General features: G+C 42.5%; 1 protein-coding gene and 1 non-coding gene across 5 annotated transcripts in view; both read right to left on the bottom strand.

Moving 5' to 3' along the window:
- Positions 1–23,182, bottom strand: part of VEPH1 (ventricular zone expressed PH domain containing 1) — a 277,180-nt gene that overhangs the window by 109,032 nt on the left and 144,966 nt on the right. For all 4 annotated transcript variants that reach the window (XM_061417635.1, XM_061417655.1, XM_061417624.1 and 1 more), the window contains exon 7: positions 19,090–19,310. In XM_061417635.1, coding sequence (XP_061273619.1) covers positions 19,090–19,310 — 221 coding nt within the window. The remainder of the gene's footprint in view (positions 1–19,089; positions 19,311–23,182) is intronic.
- Positions 14,124–14,230, bottom strand: LOC133255571 (U6 spliceosomal RNA). The gene has a single exon (XR_009738981.1). It is a non-coding gene; the product is annotated as a U6 spliceosomal RNA (small nuclear RNA).

Here is a 23,182-nt window from a genome sequence, read left to right as displayed (position 1 = left end):
CTAAAGAGCCTCTTGATGAAAGTAAAAGAGTAGAGTGGAAAAACTGGCCTAAAATTCAACATTAAAAAAACTAAGATCATGGCATTCTGTCCCATCACTTCAAGGCAAATAGATGGGGGAACAATGGGAACAGTGGCAGATTTTATTTTCTTGGGCTCCAAAATCACTGCAGATGATGACTGCAGCCATGAAATTAAAAGATGCTTGCTCCTTGGAAGTAAAACTATGACAAAATTAGACAGCATATTAAAAAGCAAAGACATTACTTTGCTGACAAAGGTTCACCTAGTCAAAGCTATGGTTTTTCCAGTAGTCATGTATGGATGTGCGAGTTGGACCATAAAGAAAGCTGAGTGCTGAAGAATTGACACTTTCAAACTGTGGTATTGGAGAAGACTCTTGAGAATTCCTTGGCCAGCAAGGAGATCAAACCAGGCAATCTTAAAGGAAATCAATCCTGAATATTCATTAGAAGAACTGATGCTAAAGCTGAAGCTCCAATACTTGGGTCACCTGATACAAAGAGTTGACTCATTAGAAAAGACCCTGATGGTAGGAAAGATTGAAGGCAGGAGGAAAAGGAGGCGACAGAGGATGAGGCGGTTGGATGGCACCACTGACTCAATGGACATGAGTTTGAGCAAGCTCTGGGAGATGGTGAAGGACAGGGAAGCCTGGCATGCTGCAGTCCATGGGGTCACAAAGGGTCCACATGACTTAGCGACTGAAGAACAACAGCATAACACAGGAGTCATGAGATGGGGTGGTGATGAAGAGTCTCCAAGGTAGCCAAAGCCACAAGATGGACCAGAGAGGATGTTCCATTTCTAGCCATCAATCCACCTGGGTTTGTCACAGAGTTTTGCCAGCAGGGAATTAGGACAAGATTTGGTTCCAACAGTTTGAAAGATTGGAAAATGGTAGATAGAAGTTTGAGTTTATAGTAAACATTCACTGTCCTTTACTTCCCCTCTTGGTTTTTATATTTATTATAAATAGATAGGAGAGAATTGTTCAAAAACAGAGATCTTTTAGAGACAGAAACTCTGCATTCCTCTTAGAGCAAAGAAACACATTACGAATGTGAGAGAATAGGTGGAGAACAGAGCCACTGGTTCTGTGTGCATTTATTTGTGGGGACTGGAGGTGGGGGCAGGGAGTTGGGCTCATGCAGGGGGATTGTTATTTCTTTTCCATTTGTCACTTTTAACTCCAGAGGTAATTTTACAGAAATCTTTGTCAGAGTTCTATAATCCCCTAAATATTAACTTGGCTTTAACTCAACACACCACATTACAAGAGGCTCAGATGATTTCCAGTCTGAGCAGTTTTTGGTGTCTGTTGCCAAGTTAAAGTTTTTAAAAGCAGCTCTAGGGATACCCAGGAGGGGCAGGGAAAGCCTAATTATCTCCCTCTTATGTGAACAAGACTCCCCCTTAGGAATGAATTGGTCCATGGGCAGCTCACTGCTCTCACTAAGCTAGGAGATGAGACTGTAAAGCTGGCAGTGATGGAGAAATTAGCAGCCTCTTTTCCTGGTGTCTTAAATCAAAGAAAAATATATTAGTTAATGTTTGATGAGCTTGGCTTATGATTCCATATCCAGGATATGTATTTTGCAGAGTTGAGCTTGTTAGAGAAGTGGGAGAACATAATGGATCAAATCCACATAGGAGTCCTAAATTCTTAGGATGTTATGTTCCCTACTCTTCAGCAATTTCTTGGGTCATCAATCATCATAAGAATGACAGAGATGATCTCTTAGCTCCACAGCACTGTCATATGTTTGGGGACTGAAATGAGCAAAGCCTCTGGAAAAGCTATACTTGAATACTAAGGGAAAGGACAATGTTGAATCTAAATTCTTGGTACTCTCTTCTGCCTCAGACTACCTTGGTGGGCAAGAGCAGAGATTAGAAGGTGCCCAGTTATATGGGAACCAGAATGAAGAACTTTGCTGAAACAAAGTGACTCCATGGTTTATTTCATTCACAACAAGCTTCTTTAGGGGCTTCACAGAAGGGATGGTGGGGAAATAGACTGAATATGGCCTTCCAGGAAAAAGACCGAGGTTTATGACTCCAATCTCCTCTTTATTAGTGACAGGCAAATCTCTTTATGCCTTTTCTGTCATCTAAAAATGGGATCAATGTTACTGCATCACTAGATTGCTGAAAGCATTATAGGAGATGAGTTTGACAGTGTACCCATATAGAATGGGCATGAACATGTAAAGCAGTAAAACCCTAGGTGGCTATTGCCCAATGCAGACCTTTGATACCACAAGAAGGCAGCTTGTACAGGTAATGCCAAGCCTGGAAGACGAGCTTCTCCTTTTCTAGGCCAGGAAGGACTACCCCTGCAGCATCCTAAAGGCTGTGGACTACAGGACAGCAATGCTCCCTACTGTGTGAGCATACAAGTGCTGGAATATCGAAATGGCTGATTTTAAAAATTCCCTGAACTTCAAGTATGAATTCTGAGCAATTGCAGACAGAGAGAAAGAATATTCTGCTAACAGAACAAAAGTTTAAAAGTCCTGATACGAGGAAGTGACCACTCATACAGATGCTCGGTCATTTGTTCACTTTTCATGTAACCAATGCTGCAGGATGTACCCCTGCAGCATCCTAAAGGCTGTGGACTACAGGACAGCAATGCTCCCTACTGTACGAGCATACAAGTGCTGGAATATCGAAATGGCTGATTTTAAAAATTCCCTGAACTTCAAGTATGAATTCTGATTCATACTTGCAATTGCAGACAGAGAGAAAGAATATTCTGCTAACAGAACAAAAGTTTAAAAGTCCTGATACGAGGAAGTGACCACTCATACAGATGCTCGGTCATTTGTTCACTTTTCATGTAACCAACACGAGAAGGAATGGGACACAGAAAAAGATCAGCAAACAGTGCAGACCCTTGCCTTTGCTGCTCAGAGCGATGTTGCTGGACCAGCAGAATCAGCATCTCCTTAGAGGTTGCTGGAGAGGCAGTATCTCAGGCTCCATCCCAGACCTGCTGAATCAGAGCGCCCTTAACCCAATCCCCAGGTGTTTCAGTGCACATTCAAGGTTGAGAAGCACTGGCCCAGGCACTGAAAGACCAGAATTGGAATTAGACCAGGGCAGAGGCATTTTCTCTTAAGCAAAGCTGCTGAGGGTTTCGCCAGGTCTGCAGTGACATGAAACTTAAAACAATAAGCTGTGTATTATTTGGAGTTGGAGTGTGGTAAGCTGTATGCAGCTCTCTCGCATTCCATAGCTTTATTCTCCTCAAGCTTTCCAGGGTCTTTATCGATTCCCAGGTAAATGTACCTTTTCACTTTTTGCCCCTGATAGATACTGCTTCAGATGGATCCCAGATTTGTAGTCAAGACTCCCAAGCCTAGAATGGGCAGACCAGGTAAGCAGCAGCCTTAGTAGAAGGCTACCAGATCCTACCAAATTGTCAGCTGAATGTGGCACAAGTTACAAAAGCACTTGGTAAATTACAAAAGAGTCCAAAAATGTTAAATAGTAATGTCATTAGAACACTCTGAATCAAGTGTGAGAACTGGAGAGACACATGCTCCTCCTTTTCTGGGCCAACTTGATTTTCTGGGAACTTGAGCAGGTAATGGGGGCTGGTGGTGAGGATTAAAGAGAGGATGTCTGCAAGCACTGGGCCTGCAGAGGGAAAAGGTAAGACATTGTCATTCACCATCATTTGATACTGGAAGAGCAGGGCCTGGTTAATTATCCTTTTGGTACATCCCCTTATCCTGTCTGCCCATTTTACTATTAAGCAGACCCTCTGCCATCTCCATTTCACAGATGGAGGAGCTAAGGAACAGAGACGTCAAGTAGTTTACTGAACAACTAGTAAGCCCAGCATTAAACACAAGTATCTACCTCCAGAGCTCACCCACTTCACACCCTCTCCCATTGCCTCTCAGTAGAAGTTTCCTACAGGTTGCCTCTGACTCTGCCCTAGGAAGAAGTAACACATTTGGGGATTGGTGATAACATCGTAATCAATAAGAATTATTGTATGCTAATATCTCTGAGTCACATCCTGTGGGAACACACCAGACAGAGCTGACATATAATTGCTGAGCAACCCGTTACAGGTAACTGAAAAGTAAATGTTGGTGTTCCCTTTAACAAAATGGGCTTCCCTGATGGTTCAGTTGGTAAAGACTGTTAGTCGCTCAGTCATGTCTAACTCGACTCCAAGTACTGTAGCCTACCAGGCTCCTCTGTCCATGGGATTCTCCAGGCAAGAATACTGGAGTGGGTTGCCAAAGAATCCGCTTGCAGTGCAGGAGACCCTGGTTCGATTCCTGGGTTGGGAAGATTCGCTGGAGAAGGGATAGGCTACTCACTCCAGTATTCTTGGGCTTCCCTTGTGGCTCAGCTGGTAAAGAATCTGCCTGCAATGCGGGAGACCTGGGTTTGATCCCTGGGTTGGGAAGATCCCCTGGAGAAGACAAAGGCTACCCACTCCAGTATTCTGGCCAGGAGAATTCCATGGACTGTATAGTCCATGGGGTTGCAAAGAGTTGGACATGACTGAGCAACTTTAAGAAGAAATGGATATATTCGCTGTTTACCCACTCCAGAGTTCCTGCCTGGAGAATCATATACACAGAGGAGCCTGATGGGCTGTTGTCCATAGGGTCACAAAGAGTTGGACACAAACATGCATGGTAGTGACTGCAGAGTTCAATCATGATAGATAACAAAAAGGAACAAAGGTTATTGTTACTATCTTTCTAAATTCCACACGATACTGGATGCTTGGGACTGGTGCACTGGGACAACCCAGAGGGAGGGTATGGGGAGGGAGGAGGGAGGAGGGTTCAGGATGGGGAACACATGTATACCTGTGGCGGATTCATTTTGATATTTGGCAAAACTAATACAATATTGTAAAGTTTAAAAATAAAATAAAATTAAAAATAAAAGGAACAAAGGAATGGGGAGTTTGGGGGGAACAAAAATAGCAAATAGTTGGGTCATCAGGGTCAAGTAGAACTTTTACCCTCAGCTGTTACCCTCCCCACAAGAGCTGTGCAGGGTATAGCTCCTCGTACCACTCCTTCCACAATACTATTGCTATTCCTCATCTTCTTTGAAAGAGGAAGCCAAGCCGAAGGAGCTTGATGAAAAGCAATCTTCTCTTTTGTGTGTCTTGTGTTTTGAACACTTCTGTGTTACAGGAAAGGGGCCTGGCCCCCCTGGTGAAAGTGTAATTGCATTGCTCACACTCCTGGCAGTGTCTCCACCTGGGTCTCTCCCCTCTCCCCACCCCACCCCCATCTCCATCTTTGTCCATACCGGCAGAGCCGGCCCCCCTGGGGCCTCACGCTCCCTGGGCCTGCTTCACTGGCTCCAGAACTGATAATGCTGTCTCCCACCTACCTCTCTTGCTGATAAACGAATTCCTGAAATACCTTTACAGACCTTCACATCATCATAAATGCTGCTTTAAGGAAGGACAAATGGTGGAAGTAAATGAACAGCAGATGGAACATAAATGGTCCCACATGTCAAATTTAACTTCTTCAGTAAGAAGAGAGGCAAAAAACCAAGGTCCTTCCTTCCCTATGCATGGAGGAATAACAAGAACCACAGCTACTGCCACAAATGGTTGTTACAATTTTCTTTTTATACAAGTGACCACCATAGACCTCCTGAGACTGAAACATCTACATGTTTTTTATGAAAACTCTAGTCCCCTTGGTGGGGTGAAATTGCATTCAGCTTTTCCTAAGCAGGGGGCAACACTGACCAGAACATCACATGTTTTTAATTATGGTCCTGAACCTCCTTATGTACATTTTTCAAGCCAACAGTCACTCTGAAAAAATCAATTTCTCTTTGTATAAACATGGCTTGCCTAAAAAAGTGGGAGTTTTTATAGGCACTTTTAAGACTCTATTTTCCAAAAATCTTAATTTATCTACTTGAAAACATAATTGTAATATATAGAGGAACTATATGTAACTTTGTTCTATATTTTCCAAGTCTACTGTAAATTTGCCATCCTACTTTGATAAGTTAAAAAAGAAAAAAAAAGGACATTGGTTAAATTTACAACAAAATGTGACTAGTTCTGTAAACTACTATACATTTATACAATGGGACACTATGAAATCATTAAACTAATGCTTGTGAAGAATAATTTTTTTTAAAAAAGACTCTGTTCTCCTTACATAGGGCATAGGCTCTGATTATTAGCTTCCTTAAGTTTGAGGGAGACTGGAGGTGCACACAGAAAGACACCAAGCACTTCAGGGCAGGACTACATGTGTGAAGGAATTCAGAGGCAACGCGAGTTGTCGGAAGTCAAAAGAGAGAAGGTAACTATGGGCGTGGGTAGGCAGGGAAGACTTTCTGGGTAATGGGTGTTAAACTGGAGTCCTGGAGAAAAGCAGCCTTCGGTGGAAGAGAGGCACAAAGAAGGCATTCTAGATGGTTAGTAGGGTATCATTTTGGAGAGGAACAGGCAGGTCACCCAGAGAAGGCAATGGCACCCCACTCCAGTACTCTTGCCTAGAAAATCCCATGGATGGAGGAGCCTGGTGGGCTGCAGTCCATGGGGTCACTAAGAGTCAGACATGACTGAGCAACTTCCCTTTCACTTTCCACTTCCATGCATTGGAGAAGGAAATGGCAACCCACTCCAGTGTTCTTGCCTGGAGAATCCCAGGGACAGGGGAGCCTGGTGGGCTGCCTTCTATGGGGTCACACAGAGTTGGACACAACTGAAGCGACTTAGCAGCAGCAGTAGCAGCAGGCAAGTCACCGTTGATATTCCTTTACAATTCCTTTATTAATGAAGTACTGTGAACACTGTGAACCTTGTCCACACTAAAATTTGACATACAGTGAGTTAGACAAAGGAAGAAATGAAAGAAAACTCTATGAGATAATGGCTGGGCATTTACACAACTGCCTCTCCAAGAACTACCACGAATCTAGAGATGAGTAGGGATTGGGTAGAGAATTTTTCTTTGTTGCCCATCCACAAGGTTTCCTCCAATACCCTTTAGTATGAAGCCTTTGTAACCCTAATACATATTTAAAAACTTTGTTGTTGTGAGGATATAACAATATAACAGTGAAAGCTCCCGGCACTGAACCTATCACATGGGAGGAGCTGGTAAAAGCTTGATCAGACTTGGAAATACAGGCTTCTCTGCAAACTTGGAGAGAAGAACCTAGCATCCTGCTCTCTGCAGTTTTGGCTGTGGACTTGGTAAAGAGCCACCGCTCCTGAACTATCCCTGAGCTGGGCTTTCAGGGATAGTGGATCACACTAGAGTTGTGTTCTGATGAGACTCACAGATGTCAAGATGGAAACTCTGGAATAACAGGTTGCAAAGGGTCTCACAGTTGGAAAAGTGTCTCTGCAGGCCATATTGCTTTGCTATACATTCCAGACATACATTGACTCAAATTCCCTGTTCTCCTCTGTCATCCATTTCTTTGATGTTCCGTGCATGAAATTTAGGATAAACCAAAACTCTGGGGTGACTCCAAGGAGGGCAGATATCCTGGAGTCATTCTCTTGTGAACATAATCTCCTTAATTCTCTCTTCCCTCCATCCTCCCCCACATACTGCTGCTTCATGTCCTTCCCCGCACTGTGTCACTGCTTTCCATTTTCAGGTTTCCCCTGCTACCTGAAAGAAGAGTGTTCTTATGAAAACTTGTCTAAATTGAAATGGGTATAGGGCAAAGAAGCAATTACTTTTTTAAAATAAAAGCAAAAATTCTCTTCAGGTTTCTTTTTGTTAGTGAAAACAAGTCAAATTGGAGCTCCATAACTCCCTTTCCACATTCTCAGGTTCAACCAATATAGAATGAAGTTTGAATTTCCATCTGCAATTAATTGAAATTAACAATATGCAACTAGTCTATAAAGGGCCAATAGAACTACTCCATTTTATAAGAGGGACTTGAGGGCTTTTGGTGTCCTGGATCCTAGAATCAAGATGACTGTGATAATGTAGATCTTTCCTCAAAGTAAAGAAGTGTAAAGTCAACGTTTGAAAAGTGAGGGATACCTCTATCCTGAAATCAAATTTCAGTTCAGTTCAGATGCTCAGTCATGTCTGATTCTTTGTGACCCCATGGACTGAAGCACGCCAGGCTTTCCCGTTTATCACCAACTCCTGGACTTTGCTCACACTCATGTCCATTGAATCAGTGATGCCATCTAATCGTCTCATCCTCTTCCACCCTTTCTCCTTCTGCCTGAAATCTTTCCCAGCATCAGGGTCTTTTCTAATGAGTTAGCTCTTCGAATCAGGCAGCCAAAATATTGGAGCTTCAGCATCAGTTCAGTTCAGTTCAGTCGCTCAGTTGTGTCCAACTCTTTGTGACCCCATGAACCACAGCAAACCAGGCCTCCCTGTCCATCACCAACTCCTGGAGTCCACCCAAACCCATGTCCATTAAGTTGGTGATGCCATCCAACCATCTCATCCTCAGTTGTCCCCTTCTCCTCCTGCCCTCAATCTTTCCCAGCATCAGGGTCTTTTCAAATGAGTCAGCTCTTTGCATCAGGTGGCCAAAGTATTGGAGTTTCAGCTTCAACATCAGTCCTTCCAATGAACACCCAGGACTGATCTCCTTTAGGATGGACTGGTTGGATCTCCTTTCAGTCCAAGGACTCTCAAGAGCCTTCTCCAACACCACAGTTCAAAAGCATCAATTCTTTGTCACTCAGCTTTCTTTATAGTCCAACTCTCACATCCATACATGACCATTGGAAAAACCATAGCCTTGACTTTGTTGGCAAAGTAATGTCTCTGCTTTTTAATATGCTGTCTAGGTTGTCCTTCCAAAGAATATTCAGGATTGATTTCCTTTAGGATCAACTGGTTTGATTTCCTTGCTGTCCAAGGGATTCTCAAGAGTCTTCTCCAATACCACAGTTCAAAAGCGTCAATTCTTCAGCACTTAACTTTCTTTATGGTCCAACTCTCACATCCAAAAATGACAATTGGAAAAACCATAGCTTTGACTATATAGATCTTTGTCAGCAAGGTTATGTCTCTACTTTTTAATATGCTGTCTAGGTTTGTCGTGGGTTTGGGTGAACTCCAGGAGATGGTGATGGACAGGGAGGCCTGGCATGCTGCGATTCATGGGGTTGCAAAGAGTCGGACACGACTGAGCGACTGAACTGAACTGAACTGAGGTTTGTCATAGTTTTTCTTCCAAGGAGTAAGTGTTGTTTAATTTCATGGCTGCAGTCACCATCTGCAGTGATTTTGGAGCCCAAGAATATAAAGTCTGTCACTGTTTCCATTGTTTTCTCACCTATTTGCTATGAAGTGATGGGACCAGATGCAATGATCTTCGTTTTTTGAATGTTGAATTTTAAGCCAACTTTGTCACTCTCCTTTTTCACTTTCATCAAGAGGTTCTTTAGTTCTTTGCTTTCTGCCATAAGGGTGGTGTCATCTGCATATCTGAGGTTATTGATAATTCTCCCGGAAATCTTGATTCCAGCTTGTGCTTCATCCAGCCCTGCATTTCGCATGATGTACTCTGCATGTAAGTTAAATAAGCAGGGTGATGATATACAGCCTTAATGTACTCCTTTCCCAATCTGGAACCAGTCCATTGTTGTATGTCCGGTTCTAAATGTTGCTTCTTGAACTGCACATAGATTTCTCAGGAGGCAGGTCAGGTGGTCTGGTATTCCCATCTCTTGAAGAATTTTCCACAGTTTGTTGTGATCCACATTGGCACCCCACTCCAGTACTCTTGCCTGGAAAATCCCATGGATGGAGGAGCCTGGTAGGCTGCAGTCCATGGAGTCACTAGGAGTCGGACACGACTGAGCGACTTCACTTTCACTTTTCACTTTCATGCATTGGAGAAGGAAATGGCAACCCTCTCCAGTGTTCTTGCTTGGAGAATCCCAGGGACGGGGAAGCCTGGTGGGCTGCCATCTATGGGGTTGCACAGAGTCGGACACGACTGAAGCGACTTAGCAGTAGCAGTACATGGTCAAAGGCTTTAGTGTAGTCAATGAAACAGAAGTAGATGTTTTTCTGGAATTCTCTTTCTTTTTCTATGATCCAACAGATGTTGTTAACTTAATCTCTGGTTCCTCTGCCTTTACGAAATCCAGCTTGAACATCTGGAAGTTCTCAGTTCACATACTATTGAAGCCTAGCTTGGAGAATTTTGAGCATCACTCTGCTAGCGTGTGAGATGAGTACAATTGTGTGGTAGTTTGAACATTCTTTGGCATTGCCTTTCTTTGGAATTGGAATGAAAACTGACCTTTTCCAGTCCTGTGGCCACTGCTGAGTTTTCCAAATTTGCTGGCATATTGAGTGCAACACTTTCACAGCATCATCTTTCAGGATTTGAAATAGCTCAGCTGGAATTCCATCACCTCTACTAGCTTTGTTCGTAGTGATGCTTCCTAAGGCCCACTTGACTTTGGACTCCAGGATGTCTGGCTCTAGGTGAGTGATCACACTGTTGTGGTTGTCTGGGTCATTAATATGTTTTTTGGATAGTTCTTCTGTGTATTCTTGCCACCTCTTTTTAATACCTTCTGCTTCTGTTAGGTCCATACCATTTCTGTCCTTTATTGTGCCCATCTTTGCATAAAACACTCCCTTGGTATCTCTAATTTTCTTGAAGAGATCTCTGCTGCTACTGCTGCTTAGTCACTTCAGTCGTGTCCAACTCTGTGTGATCCTGTAGACGGCAGCCCACCAGGGTCCCCCATCCCTGGGATTCTCCAGGCAAGAACACTGGAGTGGGTTGCCATTTCCTTCTCCAATGCATGAAAGTGAAAAGTGAAAGTGAAGTTGCTCAGTCGTGTCCGACTCTTAGCGATCCCATGGACTGCAGCCTACCAGGCTCCTCCGTCCATGGGATTTTCCAGGCAAGAGTACTGGAGTGGGGTGCCAATTGCTTTCTCTGTGAAGAGATCTCTAGTTTTTCCCATTCTGTTGTTTTCCTCTATTTCTTTGCATTGGTCGCTGAGGAAGGCTTTCTTATCTCTTCTTGCTGTTCTTTAGAACTCTGCATTCAGATGGGTATATCTTTTATTTTCTCTTTTACCTTTCACTTCTCTTCTTTTCTCAGCTATTTGTAAGGCCTCCTCAGACAACCATTTTGCCTTTTTTGCATTTCTTCTTCTTGGGGATAGTTTTGATCACCGCCTCCTGTACAATGTTACGAACCTCTGTCCATAGTTCTTCAGGCACTCTATCAGGTCTTTTATTATTATTATTATTTTATTTGTTTATTTTTCACTTTACAATATTGTATTGGCTTTTCCATGCATTGACATAAATCTGCCATGGGTGTACCTGTGTTCCCCATCCTGAACCCCCGTCCCACCTCTCTCCCTATCCCATCCCTCTGGGTCATCCCAGTGCACCAGCCCCGAGCACCCTGTATCATGTATTGAACCTGGACTGGTGATTCGTTTCACATATGATAATTTACATGTTTCAATGCCATTCTCCCAAATCATCCCACCCTCGCCCTCTCCCACAGAGTTCATAAGACTGTTCTATATATCTGTGTCTCTTTTGCTGTCTCGCATACAGGGTTATCATTACCATCTTTCTAAATTCCATATATATGTGTTAGTATACTGTATTGGTTGTCTATCAGGTCTAATCCCTTGAATCTATTTATCACATTCACTGTATAATCACAAGGGATTTGGTTTAGGTCATACCTGATTTGTCTGGTTGCTTTCCCTACTTTCTTCAATTTATGTCTGAATTTTACAATAAGAAGTTCACGATCTGAGCCACAGTCAACTCCCGGTCCTGATTTTGCTGACCGTGTAGAGCATCTCCATCTTCAGCTGTAAATAATATAATCAACCTGATTTTCGTATTGACCATCTGGTGATTTCCATGTGTAGAGTCATCTCTTGTGTTATTGGAAGAAGGTGTTTGCTATGACCAGTGTCTTCTCTTGGCAAAATTCTGTTAGCCTTTGACTTGCTTCATTTTGTACCGCAAGGCCAAACTTGCCTGTTACTCCAGGTATCTCTTGACTTCCTACTTTTGCATTCCAGTCCCCTGTGATGGAAAGGACATCTTTGTGTGGTGCTAGTTCTAGAAGGTCTTGTAGTTCTTCATAGAACCATTCCACCTCAGCTTCTTTGGCATAGGTGGTTGGGGCATAGACTTGTGTTACTGTGATATTGAATGGTTTGCCTTGGAAATGAACAGAGGTCATTCTGTTGTTTTTTTAGACTGCACCCAAATACTGCATTTTGGACTCTTATTGACTATGAGGCCTATTCCATTTCTTCTAAGGGATTCTTGCCCACAGTTGTAGATATAGTGGTCATCTGAATTAAATCTGCCCATTCAGATCCATTTTAGTTCACTGATTACTAAAATGTCAATGTTCACTCTTGCCATCTCCTGTTTGACCACTTTCAATTTACCTTGATTCATGGACCTAACATTCCAGGTTCTTATGCAATACTGTTCTTTATAGGATCGGACTTTATTTCCATCATAGTCACATCCACAACTGGGCATTGTTTTTGCTTTGGCTCAGCCTCTTCATTCTTTCTGAAGCTATTCTCCACTCTTCTCCAGTAGAATATTGAGCACCTATTGACCTGGGGAGTTCATCTTTCAGTTTCCTATCTTTTGCCTTTTCATACTGTTCATGGGGTTCTCAAGGCAAGAATACTGAAGTGGTTTGCCATTCCTTTCTCCATTGGACCACGTTTTTACACCTACCTAATTTTACCTTTGGGCTTCTGCAGTGGCTCAGAGGGTAAGCAATCTGCCTACAATTTAGGACACCTGGGTTCAATCTCTGGGTTGGGAAGATCCCCTGGAGAAGGAAATGGGTATCCACTCTAGTATTCTTACCTGGAGAAGTCCATGGACAGAGGAGCCTGGCAGGCACCTTTGCTATACTTTGCCTTTCACTTCACCTGGCACCTGATTCTTAAAAACAAAGAATAAACACAGTTTCACCACTACTCTCACCATCACCATCAAAACAACCAAAGAACATACCACCCATTCAACCAAGCCAGAGGTTAACGCTTTGAGTTAAAACTTCTTAAATGTAACTTTCTCCCCCATGTCTTTGGCTAGTTGGAAAGGTGGGTGTGAGGGAATGGTGACCCCATGCCTGGGGCTTAGGGCTGAGTCAGATGTCCTTTGTCCTTTCCCTCTGCTTCCCCCTTGTGCCTTCCTCCTGACCCTCCCTTTTCCCTACCTTTTCTCATTTCTCCTATTTACCTCCCCACACAATTTCTAGCCCTCAAAGCTTCTATCCCTGGTTGGGGCCTGAGTCTGACCTCCTACTAAGACCACCTGTGACGAACTGTCCCTGGTTCTGATGGTGTCTGATCAGAGCAGCCTCCCTGGCACCACATACACTTAGCAAAGGCATCTTCTAGTCCAAGGATCGCTGACTGCTCAGCCAGCACACAGTTGCCAGGAACCGCCCTCTCCTTCTCCAGCTTCTCCTGGGTCTTGGCAAGCAAACAGTTCAATGGTTAGTGGCCACCCAGTAGGCTACTTAGGGCTCGTACAGTTTTGAAAGGTACAGACCTTTTTTTCCTATCTTGACGCCCTCTCTTTTTTATTTTTTAAAATCCTTAAAATTAATTCTTCTTGGAGTACGGTTGATTTACAATGTTGTGTTAGTTTCAGGTATACAGTAAAGTGAATCAGTTATATATATATATATATCTCCACTCTTTTATAGTTTCTTTTCCCATATAGGTCAATATAGAGTACTGAGTAGAGTTCTCTGTGCTACACAGCAGGTTCTTACTAGTTATTTATTTTTATATATGCATATGTGCTAAGTCACTTCATTTATGTCCGACTCTGCAACCCCATGGACTGTAGCCTGCCAGGCTCCTCTGTCCATGGGATTCTCCAGGCAAGAACACTAGAGTGGGTTGCCATGCCTGTTTCCAGGGTATCTTTCCAGCCAAGAGATCAAACCCATGTCTCTTATGTCTCCTGGATTGGCAGGCAAGTTCTTTCCCACTAGTGCCACCTGGGAAGCCCTATTTTTATATGTAGTAGTATGTATATGTAAATCTCAAACTCCCAATTTATCTCTCCCCGCTTCCCCTTTAGTAACCATGAGAAAAATATGGAGCGCTTCACAAATTTGCATACCATCCTTGAGCAGGGGCCATACTAATCTTCTCTGTATGGTTCCAATTTTAGTATATGTGCTGCTGAAGCAAGCACCACCCTGTCTTTTTTAATCCAAAATTGCTGTTATCTTTCTTTTACTTCTCCAGAATTAACTTCAAAATCTAAATGTTTTGCTTGGCTATCCTGTTATTTAGCCCTGTTGGTTTATTATTTAGATAAAAACATTCATCCTGAAATACAGGAATAAGAAAAGCGCAAGTGTGCTTACCTGGTGTATCAAATAAAACTCACCCAATTAATTCAGTCACTTGGCACAAAGGAGGCTCCTGTCTCCTCCAGTTTTTTAGTCTCTCTAGGATGCTAATTGTTTTTCTTTTGATAGTCTTATAATCTTGGCCTGAAGTCTAAAATCTGGCCTGCTGGGCTATGTGTCAGATTTGTAAATTAGATGACATCTGTTTTGAATTTTAACCATCTTTAATTTTCTTTCAAGCTGTCTCTTCCCTTATTCATTTCCCCTTCAGTTGTAAGGGTCAGACTTTGCTAGATGCTTTAGACAAAAGTGTGGATCTCTCTGCTTTGTGGGGCACAGATTAAAATTACTGAAGCTAAATGGTCACAATGAAGGCTATTCAGAGAAGAGATGTTGGGAGAGAAGCCTTAGCAACCATCCCAGAGAGGATGAGCAGCTAATACAAAAAGGGGGCAGTCCACACCAGTCTTTTTGAGGTTCCCACTGAATACTTATAATCGACTAGAAGGAGACTGATGGAGAGGGTTGAAATGGATGAAGTATTCTGAATTGAGGGAGAGGCTGAGGTGGTATTGGTGGTGGCAGTATTTGAAGAGCATGGTGACCTTTTATCTTTTAACATTTTTTTCTCTTTTTGTCCCTAGAAAAATAATAAAGGGAGGAGAAATGAATTTTTCTAATGCAGACCCATATTTGGATAGTGAGACCCCCTTTTTTCCCTCCTATCTACATATCTCTTAAATTCTTCTTTTCATGAGGAAGTTGTCTATTGCTAATTGGATTGGGCCTACTTTATTAAGAACCATTTTTCCTGTTGGAATGCCTTAATGTAACACCCTGTATAACAAGTTTTTCCTTTATACAAACCCTTTTCACACATATAATCTCACAGAGAGTCAATTGGCCTCTTGTAACTTTGCATGTATAGAGGCAAGAAAGAATGGACAGACTGTTGGCCAGAATACATGTCTGAGCTTTTACATCTGATGCACACGCCAGTCACCATTGGAAGAAACGAGCAGGCTAGCTGTGCAGAGAATATAAAGTGGCTCCCCCAAACCCCAGCTGTAGAAGCTCTAAACTGAATTCTGAAACCACACCATGAAAATTAGCTAGCAGTGACTCTGCTTGCACACAGACGACAAATCATCCCTTCACGATGCTGGCTTTGGGTTTCTTGGATGTTGCCATGTGTAGGCTGTTGCTAGGTGTAAATGCTGTTTTTAAAGTGGAATATGTAGATAGCAGTGGTTTTCAATTGGGGGATATTTCTGTCTCTAAGGGGACGTTTAGCAATGTCTGGAGACATTCTTAGTACAGCTGAGGGGGAGCGTTGCCCCTAGCGCTTGGTGCATACAGGCCAGGGAAATGGTAAGTATTTCTAGAGTGCACGGGATAGCTCCACAACCAAGACTTAACCAAATGTCAACAACACCAAAATTAGAAATCCTGGTATTGTAGGAATCTGTACTAAATGTTGAACCAGGGAACAATAGATTTTAATATGCTAAATCAAAAGTATGGTGTTGAGAGAAAAGGGCACTTGCTACCTGTCTTCCTTGAATGAACAGCTATTGTTGAGATGACCATCTTGGCCAGAAAACATTCTCTGTGTGGAATGAGCCAAGAGGTGCTTCATATGGGCTCCCCTCCTGCTCCATCTTTTCTTGGTTATCAGCATGCTTTTCCATGTGCTTGTGGTCACTCAAGCTAGACACCTCTGGATTTTCATTCACTCTTCTCCCCTTCTCCTCAGCCCACCTCTCACCAGTAACTGATTCTTTCTAATTCCAAGCTGTCTCACCATGGAGGGAGCCGACTGCTAAGGCTCCAACAATAGCATCCTGGTCACCCTCTCTCTTGCCAGCTAAATCCATTCAGGGCTCCACCATGTCAGCCACTTCCTCACCCATCTAGTCCTTTAGTGAAGAAGTATTGAATGCCCACTATCTGCTAATTACTGTGTTAGAAGCAGTGTTCATTCTCTGGGTAAAAATCTTTGCAAGTCACCAGGTTGCTTACAGAACAAACTCCTTGCTTCTCTGTGAATGTGCCTCTGACATAACTTTTCAGTTTACTCTCCTGCGCTCCACTGATGTATTCACTCCAGTCACATTGAACCAATTGCTTTTCCTCAGTCTGGCTCACACATTCTTAAGCTCTTTTATCTTTGCACGTGAGGAGTGTCCTTTGTATTTGGAGTGCCCTTTAAACCCTTATTTGGGAACTTTCATTCATCCTGTGCAACATGATCTGGTACCTACGCAGATGCCTAGCTCATGGAAGCTACTCAACAAATATGGAATGAATTTAAATTTCATCTTCTTTGTGAAACATTCTTCATTTCCCTGGCTGTATGTCTCTCTTGAGCCACAGCCTGCTATACCCACTTCCACTAACGCCTCACATGCACGGACTGTGAACCCTTTGAGGAATGGTGTTTCATGTCTATGTCTTGTTCTGTATCTCTTGGGACCTTCAGGCTCTGTGCCATGCTAGACATAAAGTGGATCCTTGTGACTAAATCTTCGCTATTTTGTGAGGTTGGCTTCTGTGTTTCTGGAATGCTATTTCAGACTGAAAATGATATGCATCATTTGTTAACCCCCCGACTCACAAAATCTGATGCTAGTCTTAAATATGTCCTGCCCCTTCTGAAATTTTAGTCCATCTTTTATCATTTAGTTACTGTGTAACTTTGGGAAGAGATTTAACCAGTCTCTGAGCCTTTGTTTCTTCCTCTATAAAATAGGAATAATGATAATTGCCCTTCTCAACTTGTAGAGTGATCATGAGGATCAAATGAGATAATGAATTGGAAAGTATTTTGTAACTTCTATGGTCATAAAACTTTCCAAGTGTCTCTGTATTCAAAATGTGACAAATACAATAAAACACCTCCCTCAATCTTGCATGGTCTAGACTTCTTGAAAGGACCAGATTTATCATATCCACTCTCTCCCTCCAACCCCAGGCATCCTATTTTATGCCCATCCATACCACTGGCAGATCACTCACTACAATCATCAGTAATTTTTAAATTGCCAATACCTGTGGACATTTATCTATTCTTCCTTCATTTGACCTGACTCCAGTCTGCCTCTGCCTGAGATGTTCTCTGCATTGGGGCCAGAGTAAGCCTCCTGAAACATGGATTCTGATCATATCCTAATACATAAAAATCCTACCATGGCTCCTCACAGCCTCCAGGATAAAATTTAAACTCCTTAAGAAGGTCTTGATGAAAGTGAAAGTGGAGAGTGAAAAAGTTGGCTTAAAGCTCAACATTCAGAAAACAAAGATCATGGCATCCGGTTCCATCACTTCATGGGAAATAGATGGGGAAACAGTGGAAACAGTGTCAGACTTTATTTTTTGGGCTCCAAAATCACTGCAGATGGTGAGTGCAGCCATGAAATTAAAAGACGCTTACTCCTTGGAAGGAAAGTTATGACCAACCTAGATAGCCTATTGAAAAGCAGAGACATTACTTTGCCAACAAAGGTCCGTCTAGTCAAGGCTATGGTTTTTCCAGTGGTCATGTATGGATGTGAGAGTTGGACTGTGAAGAAAGCTGAGCACCGAAGAATTGATGCTTTTGAACTGTGGTGTTGGAGAAGACTCTTGAGAGTCCCCTGGACTGCAAGGAGATACAACCAGTCCATTCTGAAGGAGATCAGCCCTGGGATTTCTTTGGAAGGAATGATGCTAAAGCTGAAACTCCAGTACTTTGGCCACCTCATGCGAAGAGTTGACTCATTGGAAAAGACTCTGATGCTGGGAGGGACTGGGGGCAAGAGGAGAAGGGGACGACAGAGGATGAGATGGCTGGATGGCATCACTGACTCGATGGACGTGAGTCTGAGTGAACTCCGGGAGTTGGTGATGCACAGGGAGGCCTGGCGTGCTGCGATTCATGGGGTCACAAAGAGTCGGACAGGACTGAGCGACTGAACTGAACTGAACTGAAGAAGGTCTGTCATATCCTGCACCATCTGGTCCTTGCCTATTATTTCATCAGTATTACCTAATATTGAGGCTAGCCAGACAGAATGACTTCTGTTTCCAGAAAGTGCTGTGCTCTTCCACATACTGCCCCAAAGCCAGCCTGGTATAATCTGGTAATCTTTCAAGACTTGATTCCAAATGTCACCTCTTCTGGGAAGCATTTCCTGATTTCAGCTTCCCATTCCTCTCCATTCCATGCAGAAGTAGGTACCCCAATCTGTGTTCCCCAAACTCCCTGATACAATCATAATTGGCATAATCTTCCCACTATTCTATAATTATCCACTTATTTTTTACCTACTCTCTGGACAATGAGCTCTTTGCATAAAGGAATATGTTTTATCTCTCTATATGTCTAGCCATTGGCAGGATTCCTGGCATAGAGTAAGTAATGATTTAAATGTTTGTTGAATAAATAAACAAATTCTATAAACATTATTATTTGTACTACATTCTTATTTCTTTACTGTATTTTCTGCACTTAAAAAATTGTTTTGGTTACATTCTGGTTTTTACAGATTTAGAAAAATTCTGGCAAATGTCATAATTTATTCAGAAGTTACTCTATGTTGAGATAGTGAGTTTGGCTTTCTTTGGAAACTTTGATGCCTACAAAAGAAAGCATAGCCTTTGGTGCTATGCCTTCATGGGTTTGCAGCAGATCCTGAGGTCCCGAGAAATTCCTGCTCACCTGTCATTTCTGGCCTTGGTGGTTTCCAGTTGTCGGGTAAGGAGCTTGGAAATGGCAGTGAAGCTGTTGCTCATGCGGAAGATGTCTCTGCTCTGTGGGCCCAGGATGGAGGAGAAGGTGTCCGTGATGCTCTTGATCTCCAGCAGGAGAATATGATGAAACGAGTGCTCCATGCTGGCCAGCTGACTCACCAGGAATGGCAGGCAGCTCCTGGCTCTCTCCTGCAAGAACAATGGAGAACGCATACAATTGCTGGTAGGGATGAAAATGGGTGCGGCCACTAAGGAAAACAATATGGCTGTTCCTCCAAAAACAGAACTACCCTATGATCCATTAATCCCATTTCTGGGAATCTATTCAAAGGAAACAAAATCATTATCTCAAAGAGATACCTGCACAGCCATGTTTGCAGAAGCATCACTTGCAACAGCCAAGACATAGAAGCAACCTAAGTGTCCACTGACAGATTAATGGGTAAAGACAATACGGCACACATGCATGCAATGAAAAGTTATTCAGCCACAAAAAAGAAGGAAATCCCACCATCTGTGACAACATAGATAAGTCTGGAGGGCATTATGCCAAGTGAAACAAGTCAGAGGAAACACAATTACTTACTGATATCTCTTTTTTTTTTTTAATTTTATTTTATTTTTAAAACTTACATAATTGTATTAGTTTTGCCAAATATCAAAATGAATCCACCACAGGTATACATGTGTTCCCCATCCTGAACCCTCCTCCCTCCTCCCTCCCCATACCATCCCTCTGGGTCGTCCCAGTGCACCAGCCCCAAGCATCCAGTATCGTGCATCGAACCTGGACTGGCAACTCGTTTCTTACATGATATTTTACATGTTTCAATGTCATTCTCCCAAATCTTCCCACCCTCTCCCTCTCCCACAGAGTCCATAAGACTGTTCTATACATCAGTGTCTCTTTTGCTGTCTCGTACACCAGGTTATTGTTACCATCTTTCTAAATTCCATATATACGCGTTAGTATACTGTATTGGTGTTTTTCCTTCTGGCTTACTTAACTCTGTATAATAGGCTCCAGTTTCATCCACCTCATTAGAACTGACTCAAATGTATTCTTTTTAATGGCTGAGTAATACTCCATTGTGTATATGTACCACAGCTTTCTTATCCATTCATCTGCCGATGGACATCTAGGCTGCTTCCATGTCCTGGCTATTATAAACAGTGCTGCGATGAACATTGGGGTACACATATCTCTGTCAATTTTGGTTTCCTCAGTGTGTATGCCCAGCAGTGGGATTGCTGGATCATAAGGCAGTTCTATTTCCAGTTTTTTAAGGAATCTCCACACTGTTCTCCATAGTGGCTGTACCAGTTTGCATTCCCACCAGCAGTGCAAGAGGGTTCCCCTTTCTCCACACCCTCTCCAGCATTTATTATTTGTAGACTTTTGGATCGCAGCCATTCTGACTGGCGTGAAATGGTACCTCATAGTGGTTTTGATTTGCATTTCTCTGATAATGAGTGATGTTGAGCATCTTTTCATGTGTTTGTTAGCCATCTGTATGTCTTCTTTGGAGAAATGTCTATTTAGTTCTTTGGCCCATTTTTTGATTAGGTCATTTATTTTTCTGGTATCTCTTATATATAGAATCTTAAAAAAAAAAGTCAAACTCATAGAAACAGAGACCAGAAAAGTGGTTGCCAATGGCTAGATGGTGGGGGAAATAAGTAAAAGTTAGTAAGGGGTACAAACTTTCAGTTATAAGATGAATAGGGGTTTGAGAGGCTAATGTATAACATGGTGACCACAGTTGCTAACACGGTATCATGGAACTGAAATTTGCTAAAATATATGGGATAATGGATGGGTTAGTTAAATTGATGAGAGGAATCCTTTGATATACATATATGTATATCAAATCATCATGGTGTACACCTTAAATATCTTATAACTTTACTTGTTAATCATACCTTAATAAAGCTGGCAGGGGGTAGGAGGGAGTGGAGAATAATGAAGAACTAAGGCCTGTATTTCAAAAGAAAGTCAGAGTCCCATGACCTGCAGATGACAGCTCTATGGGGAGTATACTTACAGAGCTAGCTGAAGCTAACAATGTTTCATTCATGATGCCTCTGAATTGGCTTCTTTGAGGTTTTAATTTCTTTCCTGACTGCCAGGACAATTTTTTAAAATTTTCCTGTTACTCCCTTCTTAAGAATATGTAGTCTCATGAGCCTATCTTGCCATGTCCAAAGCTCTCAACCACCGCTAATGATCTGACCTCACACATCCACCCTTCCAGACTATAGTTCTTCCTGGGGCCAAGGTTCCATGCCAGTGACTCACTAACTCCACATGGACACGGGAGGCCTGATCAGTGGCACCCTCCAGCCATCCACCTGTCGGATGATGGCAGGCACCATACTACCTCTTCTCCACAAGGTATCTTCACTCATCTATTCACTTTAAGCATCTGGCAGCATGTTACAGATTTATGTGCCTGGTTGAACGAGTAGATTCTATTAGTTAGCTTTAATCAAGTTAACTCTCACAATTGACTTAAATAGATTTCTTCAAAGAAACTGATGATGAAAGACAATATGAATAACTTAGGTATGAATGAATAAGAAAATGGCTTAGCTGATAGGTCTCCTATACCTAGGAGAACTCATCAGGCATATTATGGGCTGACAAGTTTTAATCCAACATGACTGGAAGAGAGCCATAAAAATTCAAAATTATCTAGAAGGTTATTTGAAATGTAGATTTGTGGCTAACATAAATAATGATATACCATTAATAATTTAAAATATGCTTATTTCATCTTTAACTGCTCTTTTAAAATATTTTTTACTTTTTAAAAAATTAATTTATTTTTTAATTAAAGGATAATTGCTTTATAGAATTTTGCTGTTTTCTGTCAAACAGCAACATGAATCAGCCATAGGTATACATATGTCCCCTCCCTCTTGAACCTCCCTCCCATCTCTCTCCCCATCCCATCTCTTATGTATTTAAAAATTTTTATAATGGTAGTATAATAGAATATATGTATAATTATAAACAAATATATGTCAGAGATTGATGCTCAAAATCCTTTTAAGTGATAGGTGTACAGGTCTAAATTAACTCTTCCAGCTAGGAATTTCCCTGTTTCCTTTGTTACAGCATTTTGAGCCTTCATTTCTTTCAAGATGTAACTCCTGTCTCCTTCAGGAAGCCATCCCTAGTGACCTCTTCTGTGTGAATTTTCGTTGTATTACAAATTCTTTTTTAAAAATCTTGATGGGCTTCCCTGATAGCTCAGTTGGTAAAGAATCCGCCTGCAATGCGGGAGACCTGGGTTCAATCCCTGGGTTGGGGAGACCCCCTGGAGAAGGGAAAGGCTACCCACTTCAGTATTCTGGCCTAGAGAATGCCATGGGCTGTATAGTACATGAGGTCGCAAAGAGTTGGACATGACTGAGCGACTTTCACTTTCACTTTAATACTTGGTTTCATTTGATATTTTTGTTTACTCATGACTTTTTTTCCATCACCAGATCAGTACTGCAAGTCTATAATATGCCTGTGCTAGACTTGAGTCTGTCCAAGCCTTGTGCTCTGTTAACAGGCACAGATTTAATTCTTACCATTACCCTAGGACATGACCGAAGCGACTTTGCATGCATGCATGCATTGGAGAAGGAAATGGCAGCCCACTCCAGTGTTCTCGTCTGGAGAATCCCAGGGACAGGGGAGCCTGGTGGGCTGCCGTCTATGGGGTCACACAGAAGTGTGACTGAAGTGACTTAGCAGCAGCAGCAGCAGCAGCTTTACCCTAGGTCACGCGAGTGGTAAAGAACTCGCCTGCCAATGCACGAGATCTAAGAGATGCAGGTTCAATTCCTGGGTCAGGAAGATTGCCTGGAGGAAGGCATGGCAACAACCCACTCCAGTATTCTTGCCTGGAGAATTCCATGGACAGAGGAGCCTAGCCGGCTACAGTCCCTGTGGTCGCAAAGAGCTGGACATGACTGAAGCAACTGAGCATGCATGCAGACACTAGGTGGCAAAGGTGAATGAGAAGCAGTCTCTCCCTTTAAGGAGACCCACAATCCCCCCTTCC

Source organism: Bos javanicus, chromosome 1 (assembly GCF_032452875.1).
Source record: "Bos javanicus breed banteng chromosome 1, ARS-OSU_banteng_1.0, whole genome shotgun sequence".
In the NCBI taxonomy this organism is placed as follows: domain Eukaryota; kingdom Metazoa; phylum Chordata; class Mammalia; order Artiodactyla; family Bovidae; genus Bos; species Bos javanicus.
The sequence above is the reverse complement of the archived record's forward strand: the minus strand, read 5'-3'. Positions and strand labels throughout refer to the sequence as shown.